Genomic DNA, 19,377 nt, shown 5'->3' with positions numbered 1-19,377 from the left:
TTAATTATTATTTGACCTTTTCAGGGTTTACTTGGAATTATTTATTCTAAAGTCGCGATTCCCATTTGTAGACACAACTTTTTACCAATATTTTTGGAAGTATTGCAAGTATTTGTACTTTACATTTTTCATATTGACTTATTTAAATATCGATCAACTTCCAATTAATTTTTTGTTGACTTATTATTCATATTTGACTTATTATATCAAGCATTAAGATTTAGTCTAGGCCATTGTCAATTACGTTCTTGTATACAGTGTCTGTTTCATTTCACTTTACTATGTATTTTTTATTGTTTTGTACTCATGATTATTGAGTCAATTTATCATATTTCAACTGATTGTCTCAATTTTTTATTATGTCATTTTTATTGTTTTGTACTCCTGACTATTGAGTCAATTATTTGTATCTCGTCAGTCAACTGCCCTGTGTGGCATTTCCTAAATCTAAGACAATATGTCACGTTTCTCAAAGTATACAATAAATCTATTGAACTGTTTTACTTAAACCTTTTTTTTATTTGGCGTCTTTCCCAGCTACCAGTTTTATTATAAATTATCATTCATTTTTTGGCATGTTGGATTTGTGCAGTAGTACAATAAATATACAATTCATACATCTTAACATTTTTTATTTACAAAAGCATTTCTTACAGTCCACTATTATTTCATTCAGTGGCACAGATCACACATCAACTGATGACTGATTTGAAGCCTGGTTTCTTTGTGAGCGTCTGTGAGTTGTCTAGGGCACCCATCTTGCACAAGTTTTGTTTACTGCAACTTGTTGTTAATAATGTTATGGACATTCCCAACACTCAAGTTTACTCTTCCACTTATAAATTCAACAGTGAAATGTCTATTGTCCCGAATTAAAGAATAAATCCGTGATTCGACAGAGAAAGTCTCAACTTTTAATTGATCGTCTACTGCGTTGATTGTCACAAACTTTTGAACGGCCACTTTGAAACTGTTCCACCCATTTGTAAATGTTTGAACGATCCAAACAATGTTCTTCATACACTTTTAACATTCTTTTGTGGATTTAACTACCTTTCTCGCCTTCTGCAACTAAAAATCTGATCACAGCACATTGTTCTTCCACGGTGCAATTCTCCAGCAGACTTGCCATTGTTAACTGAGTCAATTTGCAATTATATTTACGAAATATAGTGGAACAACTGATCAGATGTTATTGCAAGGATGCCAACTTTATGTCGTGAAAGTATTATATGAATCAATTTAGCCGTTTTTGAAAATTTGTAATTTGTCTCGTTACTTATTGAATGACCCTCGTAATTTTAAATAAAATACATTGTATTAAATTAAATGAATTCCTCAATACTGATTGTTGCCGAATGGCAGTTCTAACTATTATCATAATCTTATCAAGATAATAAATTAATATTTGTGTCATGCATAGACATACAAGTACAAGTAGGCCTTTGTTCACATTCTGGTTCAGATGATGTAACTTGATGATCACTGAGAAATGAGTAGTGTATCTCCGATTTTCATTCTCAACAGTCGTAATCTTCAGATTACTCCAGAAGGCGAAGTGATTTGGATAGTAATTATGTTTCATCATAGAGCAGAAGTATCACCGTGTTTTAATGTCTTCATCGTTTTCATTTTTCCATATTTTCTTGTCATGTGTGTCCCCTGCACAACAAAAAAATAAAATAAACATAAAATATATCTTCAAATATATATCAGCACAATATAAATTTTAGAGATTGGCTACAAATCTTGAATACGAAACATTATAATTATTATTATTGTTTTACGGTTCCTAATAGGGAAAAGGGGGGATTTGAGACACTAGGAGGCTTGAAAAAGTGTTGTATCTCTGGATTTTCAATACAAATGGAGGTTCCCGGCTTATTGCTTAAACCAAGACCTACACATGAATTTGGGTTATTTGATTGTGATGTAATCGATGACACAGGTTTCTTCCAGATGGCAATGAATGTTTAGAAGCAATATCTGATCGATGCAATATCTGAGGGTGTATTTATAAAATCCTGATCTTCATAGAGTGATAAATAATTTTATTACCTAGACAGTCACCAACCATTCTCAAAGGAATTCTGCATTCTACGTGCTATTGATGATGTAGTTTCCTTTTAGTTTTCAGATGAAAGTTTAATTAATGTGGTTAAAAAATGTATGTACCTACTCAATAAGGGAGGCTTGGGACAATTGGTTTAGGGAGGCCTTAGATGCAGCCTCTCTTTGTATTTGCTTAAACTGTCTCAAACTTTCCTCTAATTTTCAATATTAATGAATTTATTAATTTCAATTGGTTTAGGGAGGCTTGAGATGCAGCCTCTCTTTGTATTTGCTTAAACTGTCTCAAACTTTCCTCTAATTTTCAATATTAATGAATTTATTAATATCAATTCTTCCTACTGTTTTATTAGAAGATTTCTCCATAATTAGCCACTATTGGAGTCATGGGGAGTCGCATTAAAAATTATTTCAATTCATTATGAGATAAAAAAACAAAGAGAACAATGATAATACCGTAGTTATCCGTAGGTAGGTCGGTTGTGGAAGGCCATGTCACACCGACTACCGCTAGTACCGCTTGCGGTAGCGAGCTAGCGGACTTTTTTCAAGCAAGCCATATAACACTGAGCTCGCGCCGGCGGCGGTACTCTCGAGTAGTGGGAGAAGCCGGCTGCTTCTCTTTCCGTATATTAAATATGGATCGCCTGCGCCAGGCGACAGTGCAGGATTCTTTAATTTTTGCACAGACTCGACAGTTGAGGACTGCGACCGTAGAGGACTGAAAATCAGTCCTCAAATATGTCGCAGTCCTCGACTGTCGCGTCCCCTTAATATATGACAAGTCACAAGTTACACAGGCTCGCTCTCGCTTCTCATCCGATCCGCGCGCTAAGAAAAATCTCTCAGCTAGCAGTTCTTCCGCCTGCTACAAAAGCGAGCTCTTTTCAACCTGGTATACTTGATAACACAGGGAGAGATTTTTAAAACTTCGCTCCGAGGTCGGTGTGACTTATATTGAATTATATTAAAAAGTTAAATCAACGTAGATTAAATTGAATGAAATTGAGTCAATGTGAATTCAATTCAAATCAATTTAATAACATAGAATTAAAGTAAATTGAAACTAAGAGGCTTATCATGGATTTGTACATACACTTTTGCTGACTTGATAACAGTAATGTTTTTTGATGTATGCTGCAACCGGCGGTGTGAATAGATCTGGATCGAGTTGCTTAGAATCGGATGTCATCATATTGACAGCGAGACTCACAAGTGTCCCAACAATCATGGTTACCACAAATCCAATCACAATGTACCACAGATAACTTATTCGAAAGAGGTAATTGTAGTGCTGCTCTCTGAAACAAGTGAGTGTTTTTTTCAGAAAAAAATAGAATGCAATACAATCTTAGTGAGCTAATGAATTTGGATTCAATTGATTATAGACTTCAAAATGGCAATCAAAGTTTCCAATTAGAGAATCCATGTGCAGAAGTCATGTGATTTAGGGTCACATCTCTACTACTTTCTAATGAGAAAACAATGGAAGCTCTATTGGCAGATTGGCTGAACTTGGATTTGTGTTAGGGTACTACGCCTACATTCAATTACCATACATCGATTCTATATCGTTCAGTTTCTCCAGAATAGTGTCAACGTAGAAGGTATGCCTATACTTGGAAGCAGACAAGCAGTATGTTATCTGTTCCGTGGTACGTCAGAGAATCTGATTCTCACTATTCAAACAATCTGTAATTACCTAGTTCTCAAGTTTAGTTAGCCTATATAAATTTATCGGCTTGCATTAATTCTATTCATACTCCCAGAAAAATTGCTTCACAAAACTCCGGTAAAGTGTTAGTAGAAACTAAATCTTTGATACCGGTATCATCTTCCAAGAATGGATAGCCACGGTACGGTACAGTATCTGTTCAAACTCCGCCAATTTCTGTAGATAAACAATACACTCCACCGGTGGTTATATCGCAATTAAATTGAATTTTATCTCTATATTATTCAATAATATATTTTTGAGATCATAGCCTACTTTGTAAAATGCATTGATAAGTCAACTTATATATTTTTTTTATAAAATAGGCTGAATAACTAATGCTTGTTGTTATGAAATTTTATTGTTGTTGTTACTTGTTAAAATAGTTATTTTTAGATGTTATCAAACCTGCAAATATTATTATCTACATAAATGAAGTTATGCAATGCAAAATTCATTTGTGAAGTATATTAATATAATAAGCTATATATTGTTAGTAACTAACAACCTGTTATTAATAAGTAAATGTGCCTGCAAATATTGTAATCTGTATAGAGTTACCTCTCCATCAGGAGAATGGTGACAGTGACCAGTGAAAGGAGATTTGTCACAAAATTAGTCAAGCAAGGTTTTATCAGCAGAAGAAAGTTGAAGCGATTCAGCTCAATATCCATGGTGTACTCAAGCACAAGAAATCAACATCATCTACAGATGATTATGGTTCAGTTTTGAAGTGTGTGATTGTTGATAATAATATTCATAATAGTGTTAAAAAATAGGTTTGCTAATGAAAGTGTAAAATCTTTGTGGAATATTATTAGCTCTGCTCAGTTGAATAAGAAGGACGAAACAGATGCTTGTACCGTATATCACCAAAGATGAACTAAATCTAAAGAATCTAGTCAAATCTAAATAATCTAATCCAGATAATCTAAGAGATGAACTGTAGTTTTCGTTTCTCTATGATATTACATTTAGAAAACTCTTAAGATTGTTTTATTCTATGTAACAGTCTTTCCAAAACACTACATAGAAATTACGATCAGAATTGATAACATACAGTACGGTACCTAGTTTATTATTAATAGATGAAAATAGTGATGAAAAAGCTTACTTAGTGATAGAAGTAGTTGCATTGTTTATGATGGTAGTTGTGAAGTTGATGATGGATACAGGGGTGGTGGGAGTGGTGATTGCGGATGCACATCCTTCCACTGAAACAGGCAAGTTGACGAGTGGAGGTTTCGGCCCTCCAAAGCCCAATGTAAGAGTAGCCGCCAATCCACATATCAACCCACTCACTGCTCCCTGAACAAATCACCGATACAAGTTATTTATGAATAATTGAATGGTCCAGACTTCATTTTGAATAGTTCATTCAGCTCGATCTAGGTAAACTTTGAATATTATTTTTCCCTAAAAAACGTTTCAACAAAAATGTCACATTTTTACACATTATTTATTTATTTCCATTTCCACAATCACAACATCAAATATATGATTGGGAGAGATTCAACAGGATAGACCCAAAACTGTAGGCCTTATATTTCAAAAAGTAACTTCATTACAAAAAATATATTTTTTGAGATAGACTTGAAAGTTTAATTTTCCTTTCATTGAGTTGTTATGAAATTTTATTGTTGTTGTTACTTGTTAAAATAGTTATTTTTAGATGTTATCAAACCTGCAAATATTATTATCTACATAAATGAAGTTATGCAATGCAAAATTCATTTGTGAAGTATATAATATAATAAGCTATATATTGTTAGTAACTAACAACCTGTTATTAATAAGTAAATGTGCCTGCAAATATTGTAATCTGTATAGAGTTACCTCTCCATCAGGAGAATGGTGACAGTGACCAGTGAAAGGAGATTTGTCACAAAATTAGTCAAGCAAGGTTTTATCAGCAGAAGAAAGTTGAAGCGATTCAGCTCAATATCCATGGTGTACTCAAGCACAAGAAATCAACATCATCTACAGATGATTATGGTTCAGTTTTGAAGTGTGTGATTGTTGATAATAATATTCATAATAGTGTTAAAAAATAGGTTTGCTAATGAAAGTGTAAAATCTTTGTGGAATATTATTAGCTCTGCTCAGTTGAATAAGAAGGACGAAACAGATGCTTGTACCGTATATCACCAAAGATGAACTAAATCTAAAGAATCTAGTCAAATTTAAATAATCTAATCCAGATAATCTAAGAGATGAACTGTAGTTTTCGTTTCTCTATGATATTACATTTAGAAAACTCTTAAGATTGTTTTATTCTATGTAACAGTCTTTCCAAAAACACTACATAGAAATTACGATCAGAATTGATAACATACAGTACGGTACCTAGTTATTATTAATAGATGAAAATAGTGATGAAAAAGCTTACTTAGTGATAGAAGTAGTTGCATTGTTTATGATGGTAGTTGTGAAGTTGATGATGGATACAGGGGTGGTGGGAGTGGTGATTGCGGATGCACATCCTTCCACTGAAACAGGCAAGTTGACGAGTGGAGGTTTCGGCCCTCCAAAGCCCAATGTAAGAGTAGCCGCCAATCCACATATCAACCCACTCACTGCTCCCTGAACAAATCACCGATACAAGTTATTTATGAATAATTGAATGGTCCAGACTTCATTTTGAATAGTTCATTCAGCTCGATCTAGGTAAACTTTGAATATTATTTTTCCCTAAAAAAACGTTTCAACAAAAATGTCACATTTTTACACATTATTTATTTATTTCCATTTCCACAATCACAACATCAAATATATGATGGGAGAGATTCAACAGGATAGACCCAAAACTGTAGGCCTTATATTTCAAAAAGTAACTTCATTACAAAAAATATATTTTTGAGATAGACTTGAAAGTTTAATTTTCCTTTCATTGAGTTTTTAAGAAATTAAATTATTGTGAAATTCTTCAAATGTATGAAATCAGGGCTACTTATTTTTATTTATAAAATAAATAATACAAATATAGTACAAAGGGTACTATTATTCTATTTTATAAATATTGTAGAGATGTTCCATCCTCTGCATCTATGCAACCAACAAAGTTGGAGCATCTGTGTTTTCAAAATTCTGGCTACACACTTTGAAATTGTTGTGATTGAGAAAGTGGTGGGCAAGAGAATAATATGGAGTTCAAAAATGGTTCGCTCATTCAATTTATTAGCTGTTCTAGCTGTTGCCTATAATATATGACAGATCGCAGAAAAATTATGAAAGCAAATGATGAGAGTAGATCTTCCACTTACAAACTCGTTTGCTAAAGGAACAAACATGCCCAGTGTGAAGATTCCAAGTGAAGGTCCCCCAGCAGCACCGAAGATTGTGAGTGTGGTTTGTAGAATAGATTCAACATATTGTGCTAAAAAGGCTATTCCTAGGCAGATCAAGCCATACAAGAAGCACAGCACTTTTGTTAGGAGAACTGTATTTTGAGCTTCTTCGAGTGGTTTCTTTTTAATGTAATAATAGCCTGGCTGAAACAGAAGGAAAAAAATATGTAATTGGAGATGGATAGAACAATACATCGATCTTTGAATTTCAATAATCAACTTTTTATCATATTTTCAAATTTTAAAGGAAAAACTGTACTGAACAATACTACACTATCATAAAACTGAGTACCTTGACTTACTGAGACTTTTGAAAATTACAAAAATCTGATTAATAATAATCAGATAATAATACAAAAATAAATAATATAAAAATAATAATAATACAAAAATCTGATTAATAATAATCTATTTTTGAACTACCTAATGATCAGTACGGTACTACAGGAGCAAATAATAAATAATATAAAAATAATAATATTACAAAAATCTGATTAATAATAATCTATTTTTGAACTAATGATCAGTACGGTACTACAGGAGCATCCACAATATGGAATTAACCATTCTAAATATGCTCTTTTCCTTAGAGTGCTACTACAGTTTATAGAGTGAAATAAAAATTCTCAAATACCTTTTTGAAATGTTTGATTCAATAAAAATAAAACTTCAGGATTTTATTCCATTCTATGGAGTTAACCAGCATATATAATTGAGTTTTGCCTACATTGAATAAGAGAATATCTTGAAAATGGAATGAATAAGTTATAATAAAAACTGACATTATAGTGAAATACTCTACAATAAGATTAATTATATGAAACTAATTCTCTATAATACCTAAGCCTAGTTTAAGATTTAAATGAAGAACTAGAAAGTGTTTAAATTTACACGACAAGGTACTATAAAATAATGTTCAGGAATTTTTTAACAAAAACTTATGAAAAAATGATGTAGCAAGGAAATAAATAGATTTTTTAATCATCACATTGAAAACTTTCTTACATAGTTGAAACTGTTGATCAAAATTCAGGACTGCTCTTGTGAGCATTAAATTGAAACAAACTTAATTTGACACTATTTTATAGCTCGCCTTTCACCACCTAATGTGGGTTTTTATATAATTTCAACTTAAAAACAATAATAATTACAATACTTCCAAGTACTTGTTTTACTTTCTTTAACTGGAGGAACATGAAATCATTTATATTACAGTACTTTACAATGAAAATTATTCCTTTCCAACTTGTTAAGATTATTACAATATCGTTCATCATAGTTTATTCTACATTGCTATAATTGTCTCAGGATCTTGCCCACTTCATCTTGCTCAGAAATCCTAGACTTTTGCGTGAGTAATTTATGAAAGGGTGTTGATGACGGATATGAATGCGCTCACAGTCTCAAACACCTGAAAATTTGTTTTGATATGATCTAGCATCTCGGATCACTTTTTAAGAAGTTAATATGATTGTTGTCTATGCCTCAAAAAGTGCCCTGTCAAAAGATTTAGATTCAGTATTTAATAGTCCTACTTTGTCTTCCTACAAGAACAAATATTGCAAAGACTGATTAAATCCTAATGAGAAATGAAGAGGTTGCAACATATAATTCGCTGAACAGTTGGTATTTGGCAGTAGTTGCTGATTGTGGATAGGGTCAGGAAATCCGAATAAGATATATAATTAATTATCATAAGAAATCTCACTCTGTGAAAGACAGAGAAGAATAATCGAGGAGAAATGAGGTATGTTTCTGGACGGTGAATATTGTGGCAAAAATAATCCAAGTAAGACATCACCTTGATGAAATCCTCCAACGTGACAGCAGCGAGAGAATTGAGTAATGATGAAACGGTACTGAGAGCCCCGGAGAATATTCCAGAGACAAAAATCCCAGTAGCGCCTGGCCAATTTCCTACTGTTTCCAATATGTACAGTGGTAATAGTTGGTCAGTGCTATGTATACGTCCGTCCCTATATTTCACAATATCCAATATCTAAATTGATTATACATTACAACATTATGCAGTTCCAAGCATCAAGTCAGTTCCAGTTGGGAGTTTTTACAATTAACAAATTTATTAAATCGATTTCTTTTAGACCTGAGTTAAACTTTCGTTGATACATTTTAGAAAAACATCCATGTTATTAGTGGAAGTTAATGTAAAACCTATCTATATGCTTCATATTAAACAAATTAGCGAGAGCATTATAAAAATAATTCCAAGAATTTCAAGAACTGAGGTTTTACACAGATCTACAAAATAGTTCTTCACTACTAAGGGATCAATTTTATTCACACATATAATACATTTATTTTTTATATGTTAATATTTATAAATGCTAATATGATAATCTCTTATAATTTTTTATTCTTTTTATGCGAAGAAGTAGAGACTATTATTAAAGTAGGTTCACCGTATTATTATTAGATATTCAATTGATCTATGTTTAATTGGAGACAATATATTTAAATATATCCATATTTCATTCAAAATTCAGAAACAAGATTGTGAACTATGAAATATAAACATCTTTATATTTTATATTTAGGTATGTTATTTTGAATATCAGTCAAGACATTCTATTCTATTAGTACCCTTCACAATATTACGCCTTTTTTTCTTTAATATTAGGAATTAGTACATGTCTATCAGTATTGCCATTGATGATAAGTTTATTATATAAAAAGAGGATTATAATATTGAAGAGATATCAAAGGAATATTCCTATTATTTTTCTTTGATATGGGCTGCCGTATAAGAGAAGAAAGTATTCTTTGAAGTTTTTATAACAATAGATAATATCTAAATGTACATTTTAATTACACGGTACTGAAAAACATTTTTTTCCGTCTGCAGTTCTCTCGTAAATATCCAATCGATATGAAAGAATAAGCTTCAAGTAAAAAGCAATATTACTCATTTCACTCGGGTTGTCTCTCATTCAAAATTCATCAGTATAAAGCAGCCAAATCAAAACTGCATCATTACTTCTTGTACCGAAAAATGTTGATCTGTGGAGAACAAAAATAGTTCCTCTACTTTTCAACTATTAGGCTAATAAGATCCTTGAGTTTTAATAGACATACTTGACTGGATCACAATCCTTGTACACTGCAAATACAGCAAGCCCACTGAACATTGTTGTCAGAGATAGCAGACAGAATATCGGAGTGGAGAGGTAGAGGGCCTTGATTGCTGTGTTCACATCTTTCACACTCAGGTATCGTTGCACCTGATTTTGATTAACTGCATAGAGGGACAAGAATTGCATTCCTCCCGATATAGACAAGCTCCAGAAAGTATGCCGGGTTGTCGGATCAAAGCTGAAACTGTTCACAAATTTGTTAGTATGTTAACCGATAAGCTATTTTAAACAATATAGTAAATTAACCGATTTTGGATGAACTCGTGATTTGGTGACCTGTTTCTGAATAAGGGCTACCTATCTATTAGCTCAGGAATATATTCTGAAAAACCACACACAGCACACACGTCATCATTTGAGGAATTCATTTCATAAAAATTACAATTGACAGATAAAAAACATAATAGTTGATCACTTTTAATGGGTACTTTTGGAACGACATAGCAGTCCAATATTTTTCAATAATAGCTAATAACTATTAGGCTACTCACCATAATGTGTGTGGAACGCTTTCGGACTTGTGGTCCATTTTCAAAAGTGATCGTAATGGAAAGTGAGATTGAAAACTATTCTGAGAAAAATTTACAATAAGAGAAGGAATAAAATAATTGAAACATAGGTACCTAACGTTATCCTCTTATATAGGCTACATTCTTTAAATAAAGAATCTAATTTTAAAATTGCTATACAAAGTATGAATTGTAATTTGAAGTACGGTAGCCTACTTCATCACTGTAGATTAGCATCAGCATTTGTTATAATATGAATGATATATGAGTTCTTAAAAATCTGTACTCAAGAGTATAACTTTTCAAGAACTCCCGACACTCTTATGATACTGTTATGGAATTCACAAATCCGTAACAATACGTTTTTGCAACAGCTTGAGTTCATACATTGAAAGAATAATAATTTAGAAGTAGGAATATTATTAAAAAAAATCAAAATGCTTTAGTATAGTGAAGTATGCTTCTAATAAAAATAACCTCTAGTGATATTTTCATTCCACCATTAATAAAAATAGATTTTTTGGAATTTTTCTCAATGAAAGCAATATAGATAGATTCAATTGAAGACTTACTCAAAAAACTGGACTCTTCCTCTCTCTTCAGCTATTCGCCAGATTGTTCCAAAGCCTATTCTCATTGAAGCTGAAGCTATCACCAGAAATATAGCAGCATACATGAGAAGAGCCTGCAAAGTCAATAAGTTTACAGTCAAGTTAAATGATATGATAATTTAATATAGAATCTATGAAATTTCAGTTGGTACAGACTAATACTTCAACGCTATCACATCCTTTGTTCGTTACTTTAGTGATGTCTGAAACATATAAAAATAATAAGTAGTAAATAATATCAGTAGATAAATGATAATAATTTTTAAAAAAATCAATGTTTATGATTAAATTATTTCTATATTTTGTAAAGGTAACAACTGGAAGTATACCGTAATAAATAAGTAGACTTATTCATAAGTAAATGAAGCAGCTGAATATAGAGCTAGCTTGGATAAATTTGATATCCAATAAATTGCAGGAGCAATAGAAATTATATTTCATAAGGCTGGCCACTAAACGGTAGAACATGCATGCATATGCATGTTTATCATGCACACACATGTTCATCATACATCATGCATGTTTTGTCATCAGCGAGAGGCTACTAGCATAAAATGAACAACCAATAACAATAAATGAACGACTGGAAAATTACTCATTATAATGATACAAAAAGAAATTCAACCTCAGAAATAGAGCAGCGAAGAAAAATTGAACAACAAAATCTAAGATACAAAAGACTAACCTCAAAAAATTTTGCTCAAAGACTCGCTGTGATGGAACAACGATATACGTGTACACAAATGTTCATCATGCATGTCCTACCGTAAGTGTCCAGTCTAAGAGTCAAACTGTACCTTTTTTGGAGGTGCCAGAATATCTTTAACTTAAATAAAAATTATTATGGAAGAGTTTAGAATTATATGCATAAATTAGCAAAAGAGAACAATTTTAATTGTTCTACAGGACCAGTAGTTAAATCTTACATTAAATTATATTTTATCAATATTTTAATAATACTGTATAAGCCTATTTGATAATAAGGCAAATTACATAAAATAAATCAAGGGCCCAATGACGCTTCCCCTTAAATATCCTAAACTATATTACCACCCTCTCCAAAAGTCATCCTCGCAAAAATGGTAATTTTTTAATATTAATACATAATTATTATTATATTTTAGACAATAAATTAATAGTGAGTAGCTACCGACTTTTTTTGGCTCCTTCCATATAAAGAGTAGGCTATGAGTAATTTTCATAATGGTTGATGGAGAGTAAGGAACTTACTTGAAATACATCAGTGGCAATGACAGCTTTCATTCCTCCAAGCGTTGAATAGACAGTGCACACAAGACCAATCACCAGAATTGACCAGTTCTGAGATAAGGTGGTGAGTGCATTGAGAGCGACGGCCGGAGCATACAGCACTACACCCATGTACAAAACCATCTGAACCAGAAACAGGCATGAAGCCATGAGCCGTGCTAGGTGACCGAATCTCCTTGATAAGTACTGTCAACAATAAAATTCAGACGATTCTTAAGATTATTGATTGAATAGGCTACAGTAAAACAATAATAAATACCTACTTTGAAAATATGCAATATTGAAAGTTTATGGGTTTTTTATCCACATCTGAAGTGATACATATAGTATGAATAAATAGAAATTTTCTCTTAATTAATTCAATATGTATAAGAAGCACATTCATGACAATGAATAGATGCAAGATGATGTAACTGAATAAACCTACTTCTAAAAAAATACTTGTAGGTAATAAAAAAATGTGTTTTGAGTAGAGACATAAATCGGTACCTAACAATATTGGCATATTAACAGAGGTTGTTCGCTATGAAATAGCATTCAAAACCATCTTGAGAGAAAAACTTGAATACAAAATATAAAAAAGAATCCAAATAACCTACCGAATTGTAATATTACATTTTTTTTCTCACATTGAAATCGAATCTTCAATTCGAGATCTATGGAACTTTATAGTAAATATCAGAGTCATCAATAGACGGACAAACTTTTCGACGGAGAATTTTTTTATTGTAAATGATTGTTGCATTGTTCCATGGTGTCACCGGGGCTGAGAAACAGAATAAATAGTTTATTTAAATAGAGAATATATATGAAAGTTTAAAATAACAGTTTCAAAATAAAGTTTTATTGAGAACAGATGTAGAATGTGAATTCTAAACTTGTAAGTTATAATTTTTTGGTGATGTGTCTGTAAAATCTATACCGAACAAGGCGTTGGCTCTGTGATTTGTAACTTAGGTTTTTCCTATTCTGCCCTCTCTAGAAAAATGGCTGGCTACGTGTGTTGTTGTAAAATTTTGCTCTGAATCATTTTCGTTTATTAATGTTTTAAATTGAGTTTTAAACAAATTTTAGTGTTCTATTTTGTTCGTAATGTGCTATTTGTGTATTCAAGCCAATAGCCACTGTTTTTCAACTGTAAACTAGATAAGTATCTTAGTTCGTAGTTACTCTAAAAAATTAGGCTTATAAGATATAGTTCTTTGTGTATTTGTATAAATTCATCTGAAGATTATAAGTTCATTTGCTCTGAAAACTGGATTTCTCATTCATAGGCGATAGATCCATTCACAATTTATCAAGAATCTATTTCATTGGAGCCGACAACTATCCTTAGGTTAGGGTAATAGGTGTTAAATGCAACCGATTAAGGAAAAATTGGTAGCACGGCAAATGGTACGCCCTGTGGTGGGACAGAATTACAAAATAAATATGTCCCAAATGGTACACCATGAGATCCCTGGTTATAGAAATTATTAGTGGATAGATATCTTGATAGGTTATGAATGGTTTGTTGCTGAGTGGGAGGTCGGTTCAAGAGAGATCAAGTTTTAATGAATCAGTGCATATTACAAAATGGCAAACATTAAAAATGATCTGAATCTTATAGCATTCTTAACACAAAGGTTTGATAAGCTAGATGCTAGATTTGATGAGTTAAATGCTAAATTTGATAAGCAAAATGCTAAGTTAGACCAAATGTTTAAAAATCAAAATGCTAGGTTTGATGATATGAAGCAAGAATGTACTAGCATTAGACTAGAGCAGGTTAGTATAAACCTTCTATTGAAAAATGCACATGAAACATTGAGTGATAATCATGAAGATGAAAACAAATTGAAGCAGGATAATAGTAGTGTTAAGTTACAAGATCAACTCATTCAAGTTTCTGACAATGTAGGCCTAGTTACTGTTGTTGAAAAAGTCAACCTTAATGAGATAGTAGAATTGAGTAAAGAAGTAGGTAGGGAGTTGTCTTCACTGAAAGTCAACTATCATGAAAGTAATATTGCTACATTGAAGGTTAGGAAAACTATGAACAAAGTGAATGATTACATGAGACAGGTTTCTGTGGAGGTTAGGAACAATGTAAACAAAATGAATGTTGCTTTGAGTCAAGTTGATGAGTTCAACTTTCAACTGAGAATTGAAAAGGTGTATGCAATGCATTCTCAAGTGAACATGACTAACTTTTGCAAGCAAAATGGCTTTGTTGAAACAAATGAACCCATGAATAAAATCATGTTCTTGAAGAAAACAAAACGCAAAGTCTCCATTGATGTGTTAGTATTCAAAGGTTGTTTCAAGTTGCTTACTTACAAGATGATGACAGTTAATCACATGATGAAAGGGTATTCCCCAACACACAATGATTAGGAATCCTGTGTTATGCCGGGATTCAGAATAGCATAATCGCTACACAGTGTATGGTAAGAGTCCATAATTGTGTCTTTTTTCTTTCCTGTAGCCTATTTTTCTTGGCCCTTAATCTTTTCAATTTTCGATTCTTTCCTGTCTTTGTGTAATATTCAGTAAAATTCTTCTATGATGCATATCTTAACCAATCTTGTCCATAGTCATTTAAATTTGTATTCTTCTGAAATAATATTAGAAGTTAAAATAGTAGCTTATTTTCCTAATCTTTAAATTGTTGATAAAACTTAACTTTTCCAAAATCTATCCATTGTAGTGTAAATAATTGTTTGCTTGTGACATATTTTTTCATCATGTATTTTGAAATGTGTGTTGTTTTAGGGAATTTATTTACCCAGTTTTCTTTTTCTCTTTTTTTGTATTTTTTAGGGAACTTATTCACCCATTATTCATCTTGATCATCTTTGTATTATAATCTTGAAATGTTTGTACTTATTATACAGTCTTTAAATTATAAATTATGTTATTATAATAAATAAACTTTAAATTTGAAAGTATTAATGAATTCTGTAGCCATATATATGTGATGTATTAATGAAAGTTAGCTTGAATAATAATGTTTTCATTGAATAAAAACGTTGTGTTATATTATCAATTGAAATGAGTTAAAGGCTAAAATTTTCCTAAAGTGTTTTGTAATTGATATTTTTTTTCAAATTTTAAAACTGTTTGTTCTATAAATTTTGATATGATTGATTATCGTTTGAAATGGATGCTGGAGTGTATGTAGAATTTTTAGTGGGGTTTGTTGATTAGAATTTTGCTGGTATGTGATTGTTTTTTGAGATGGAAACCCATTATTGCCTAAAGAAGGAATAACAGAGGTTATGACTTAGAGAGGCAGTAATGAGATAATATTTTTTGTGTTGATTACTTATGTTGATTGCCATAGATGCAAAATAATGATTAATAATGTTGATTGCCATAGATGATGATTAATTATGAATATTGTTTGCCTTTGAAGCAAAATATTATTGATGTTTTGAATGATTTCTTGTTTAATGATTGATAGTAAAGTTTTGTCATGAAATGTAGTTTGTGTTTAGAACATTGAAAAGTCGAAATAAACTATAGTATCCGGCAAACGATGATTAATAATATTAAGTAATTTGCTTTTTATACAAATTTTGAAAACAAAATTAAAACTAAATAATTTTGAAACCCTGAATGATAAATCATAAATGTGAAATGAACTTGCTATAAATGCTATAAATGAAATGTTATACTAAATGATAATGAAATGCAGATATATTATGAAATGATTGTGAATAGAAGACCAATTGTCTGAAACTATTGAAATATATATTGAAATTAATTTTTGTTGTGATGATCTGATGTTTTTTACAATTTTGATAATGATACAGGGTGTTATGAAATTCTATTTCTATTTTGAAGAATGGATTAAATTTTGATATTTGAACAGTGAATAGATGGAAATGAAATTTTTTTTTATAGTGAAAATTTGTAATTGATATGTCCATATTTCACAATTTATGTATTGCTGACTGTATAATAAGATGTTAACAAATTTCAATTTCATATATATTTAAAAATAATTTTCATGTGTATTAGATTGTATTGATAGCCTAATCAAGATTTTCTTCTTAGTTTATAAGCATTTTAAGATAACAGGTACAGCACAGACATTAACATTGAAATAGTTATCATGTGAATCTCGAAATCAGCAACAAGTGAACGCCATGAAGAGTGTTAAGAACATTTGGGTGATTTTCGAACTAGTGTGACATAACTACGCCAATATCTACACCAATAACTACGCCAAAATCTACGCTGATGCCTACACTAATAACTACGCCAATGTCAACGCCAATAACTACGCCAAAATGCCAAAATCTACGCCGATGCCTGTGCTGATGCCAATGCCTGCGCCAATGCCAAAATCTGCGCCAATGCTGATGCCAACGCCAATAACTATGCCAATGTCAACACCAATTTCAACACCAATAACTACGCCAAAATCAATGCTGATGCCTACACTAATAACTACGCCAATATCAACACTAATAACTACGCCAAAATGCCAAAATCTACGCCGATGCCTGTGCTGATGCCAACGCCAATAACTATGCCGATGCCTGTGCCGATGCCAATGCCTGCGCCAATGCTGATGCCAAAATCTGCGCCAATGCTGATGCCAACGCCAATAACTATGCCAATGTCAACACCAATAACTACACTAATAACTACGCCAATATCTACACCAATAACTAAGCCAATATCTACACCAATAACTGCGCCAATGCCAATATCTACGCCGATGCCTGCGCCAATGCCAATGCCAATAGCTACGCCGATGCCTGTGCTGATGTCAATGCCTGCGCCAATGCCAATAGCTACGCCAATGCCTGCGCCAATGCCAAACTCTGCGCCAATGCTGATGCCAATGCCAATAGCTACGCCAATGCCTGCGCCAATGCTGATGCCAACAACAAAAATCAACGCCGATGCCTGCGCCAATGCCAATATCTGCGCCAATGATGATACCAATGCCTATGCCTGCGCCAATGCTGATGCCAATGCCAAAATCAATGCCGACACCAAAGCATACGCCAATAACAATGCCAACGCTTATTGCTGACTTTGTATCTCAAATTTCAACATTACTACATTACCTGGAGGTAATTGCCATCCATGTTCACATTCACAACTTTGAATTCAGAATAACAGTCACAGTATCATGAAATAATTGATTCAAAAATCCTCTCCTAAATTATTCCTGTATGCAGAACTCTAAACCTTGAAAGCTGAAAATAACAAAAAACCAAACCTTACCTAAATTAATCCTCACCTAAATTAATCCTGTATGCAGCGTCTATCTCTTTTCCAAAAAAACGAATTACATTGTCATTTCAAGCCTGAAATGTACATTGTATAATTACAAATATGATACAAAATTTACGTGACTCTGTATTGAATTTGGAATGCAGCCGTCTACTACAAGCATGAGGCAATGCTAACTGAGATGTCACCTGTATCGAGTTTGATATGCATCAGTCGACTACAAGTATCAGCCCAACACTACGTGCATCCAGATCAGCCCAACACTAACGTCATCACATTGGAGTCACACTTAACTGAAAATCATACTGAGTGCCTTAACGGACTGTTTTCCAAAATGTGCATCAATAAAATCAACCGCGTCAATAGTGAAAGAAATGAACATTTTTTGATTTATTGAAAATTTATGTGAAAATTAAATGTAACAATTCATTAAAAAAAAAAAAAAATAATAATAATAATAATAATAATAATATAATAATAATAATATAATAATAATAAATTTTTCATTCAACATACTAAATTTTTTATGCAATAAAAATTAAATTTTTCTATCTATTAAATTTATGTGCAATTTCAAAAAACTATTCTTTACATATTAAACTTTCTGTTGAGATATTTTCTTTTAAATTATAAAACTAAATCAAAAGTAATTTTGATATTCTATATTTTGAAATATTGTTTGGAAACATATAACAAACGCTATTGATGAATTTTTATAATAATTTTCAATATTATAGGATGACATGTAATGTTTTTCTAGAAAAAAATGTTACTGTTCTCAAATTTAAATTTCAACAATTTTCATTAGGGTCAATGTAATTTTTTTTTTAATTTTCAAACAGTAAAATTTTTTATGTCAAGAGGGGGGTATTTGTAATATTACATTTTTTTTCTCACATTGAAATCGAATCTTCAATTCGAGATCTATGGAACTTTATAGTAAATATCAGAGTCATCAATAGACGGACAAACTTTTCGACGGAGAATTTTTTTATCGTAAATGATTGTTGCATTGTTCCATGGTGTCACCGGGGCTGAGAAACAGAATAAATAGTTTATTTAAATAGAGAATATATATGAAAGTTTAAAATAACAGTTTCAAAATAAAGTTTTATTGAGAACAGATGTAGAATGTGAATTCTAAACTTGTAAGTTATAATTTTTTGGTGATGTGTCTGTAAAATCTATACCAAACAAGGCGTTGGCTCTGTGATTTGTAACTTAGGTTTTTCCTGTTCTGCCCTCTCTAGAAAAATGGCTGGCTACGTGTGTTGTTGTAAAATTTTGCTCTGAATCATTTTCGTTTATTAATGTTTTAAATTGAGTTTTAAACAAATTTTAGTGTTCTATTTTGTTCGTAATGTGCTATTTATGTATTCAAGCCAATAGCCACTGTTTTTCAACTGTAAACTAGATAAGTATCTTAGTTCGTAGTTACTCTAAAAAATTAGGCTTATAAGATATAGTTCT

At 31.8% G+C, this 19,377-nt stretch overlaps 1 protein-coding gene across 3 annotated transcripts in view; it reads right to left on the bottom strand.

The window, feature by feature from the left end:
• Nucleotides 1-692: 692 nt before the first annotated feature.
• Nucleotides 693-19,377, bottom strand: part of LOC111043733 (putative sodium-dependent multivitamin transporter) — a 31,098-nt gene continuing 12,413 nt past the window's right edge. For all 3 annotated transcript variants that reach the window (XM_039423448.1, XM_039423450.1, XM_039423449.1), the window contains exons 4-11: nt 12,634-12,858; nt 11,365-11,477; nt 10,225-10,467; nt 8,933-9,107; nt 7,048-7,275; nt 6,174-6,367; nt 3,167-3,371; nt 693-1,662 (exon numbers count right to left, since the gene is read on the bottom strand). In XM_039423448.1, coding sequence (XP_039279382.1) covers nt 1,585-1,662; nt 3,167-3,371; nt 6,174-6,367; nt 7,048-7,275; nt 8,933-9,107; nt 10,225-10,467; nt 11,365-11,477; nt 12,634-12,858 — 1,461 coding nt within the window. In that variant the 3' untranslated portion in view covers nt 693-1,584. The remainder of the gene's footprint in view (nt 1,663-3,166; nt 3,372-6,173; nt 6,368-7,047; nt 7,276-8,932; nt 9,108-10,224; nt 10,468-11,364; nt 11,478-12,633; nt 12,859-19,377) is intronic.

The sequence above is a fragment of the Nilaparvata lugens genome, chromosome 3 (assembly GCF_014356525.2).
Source record: "Nilaparvata lugens isolate BPH chromosome 3, ASM1435652v1, whole genome shotgun sequence".
Taxonomy (NCBI): Eukaryota; Metazoa; Arthropoda; class Insecta; order Hemiptera; family Delphacidae; genus Nilaparvata; species Nilaparvata lugens.
This window is presented reverse-complemented; position numbering and strand designations above follow the sequence as displayed.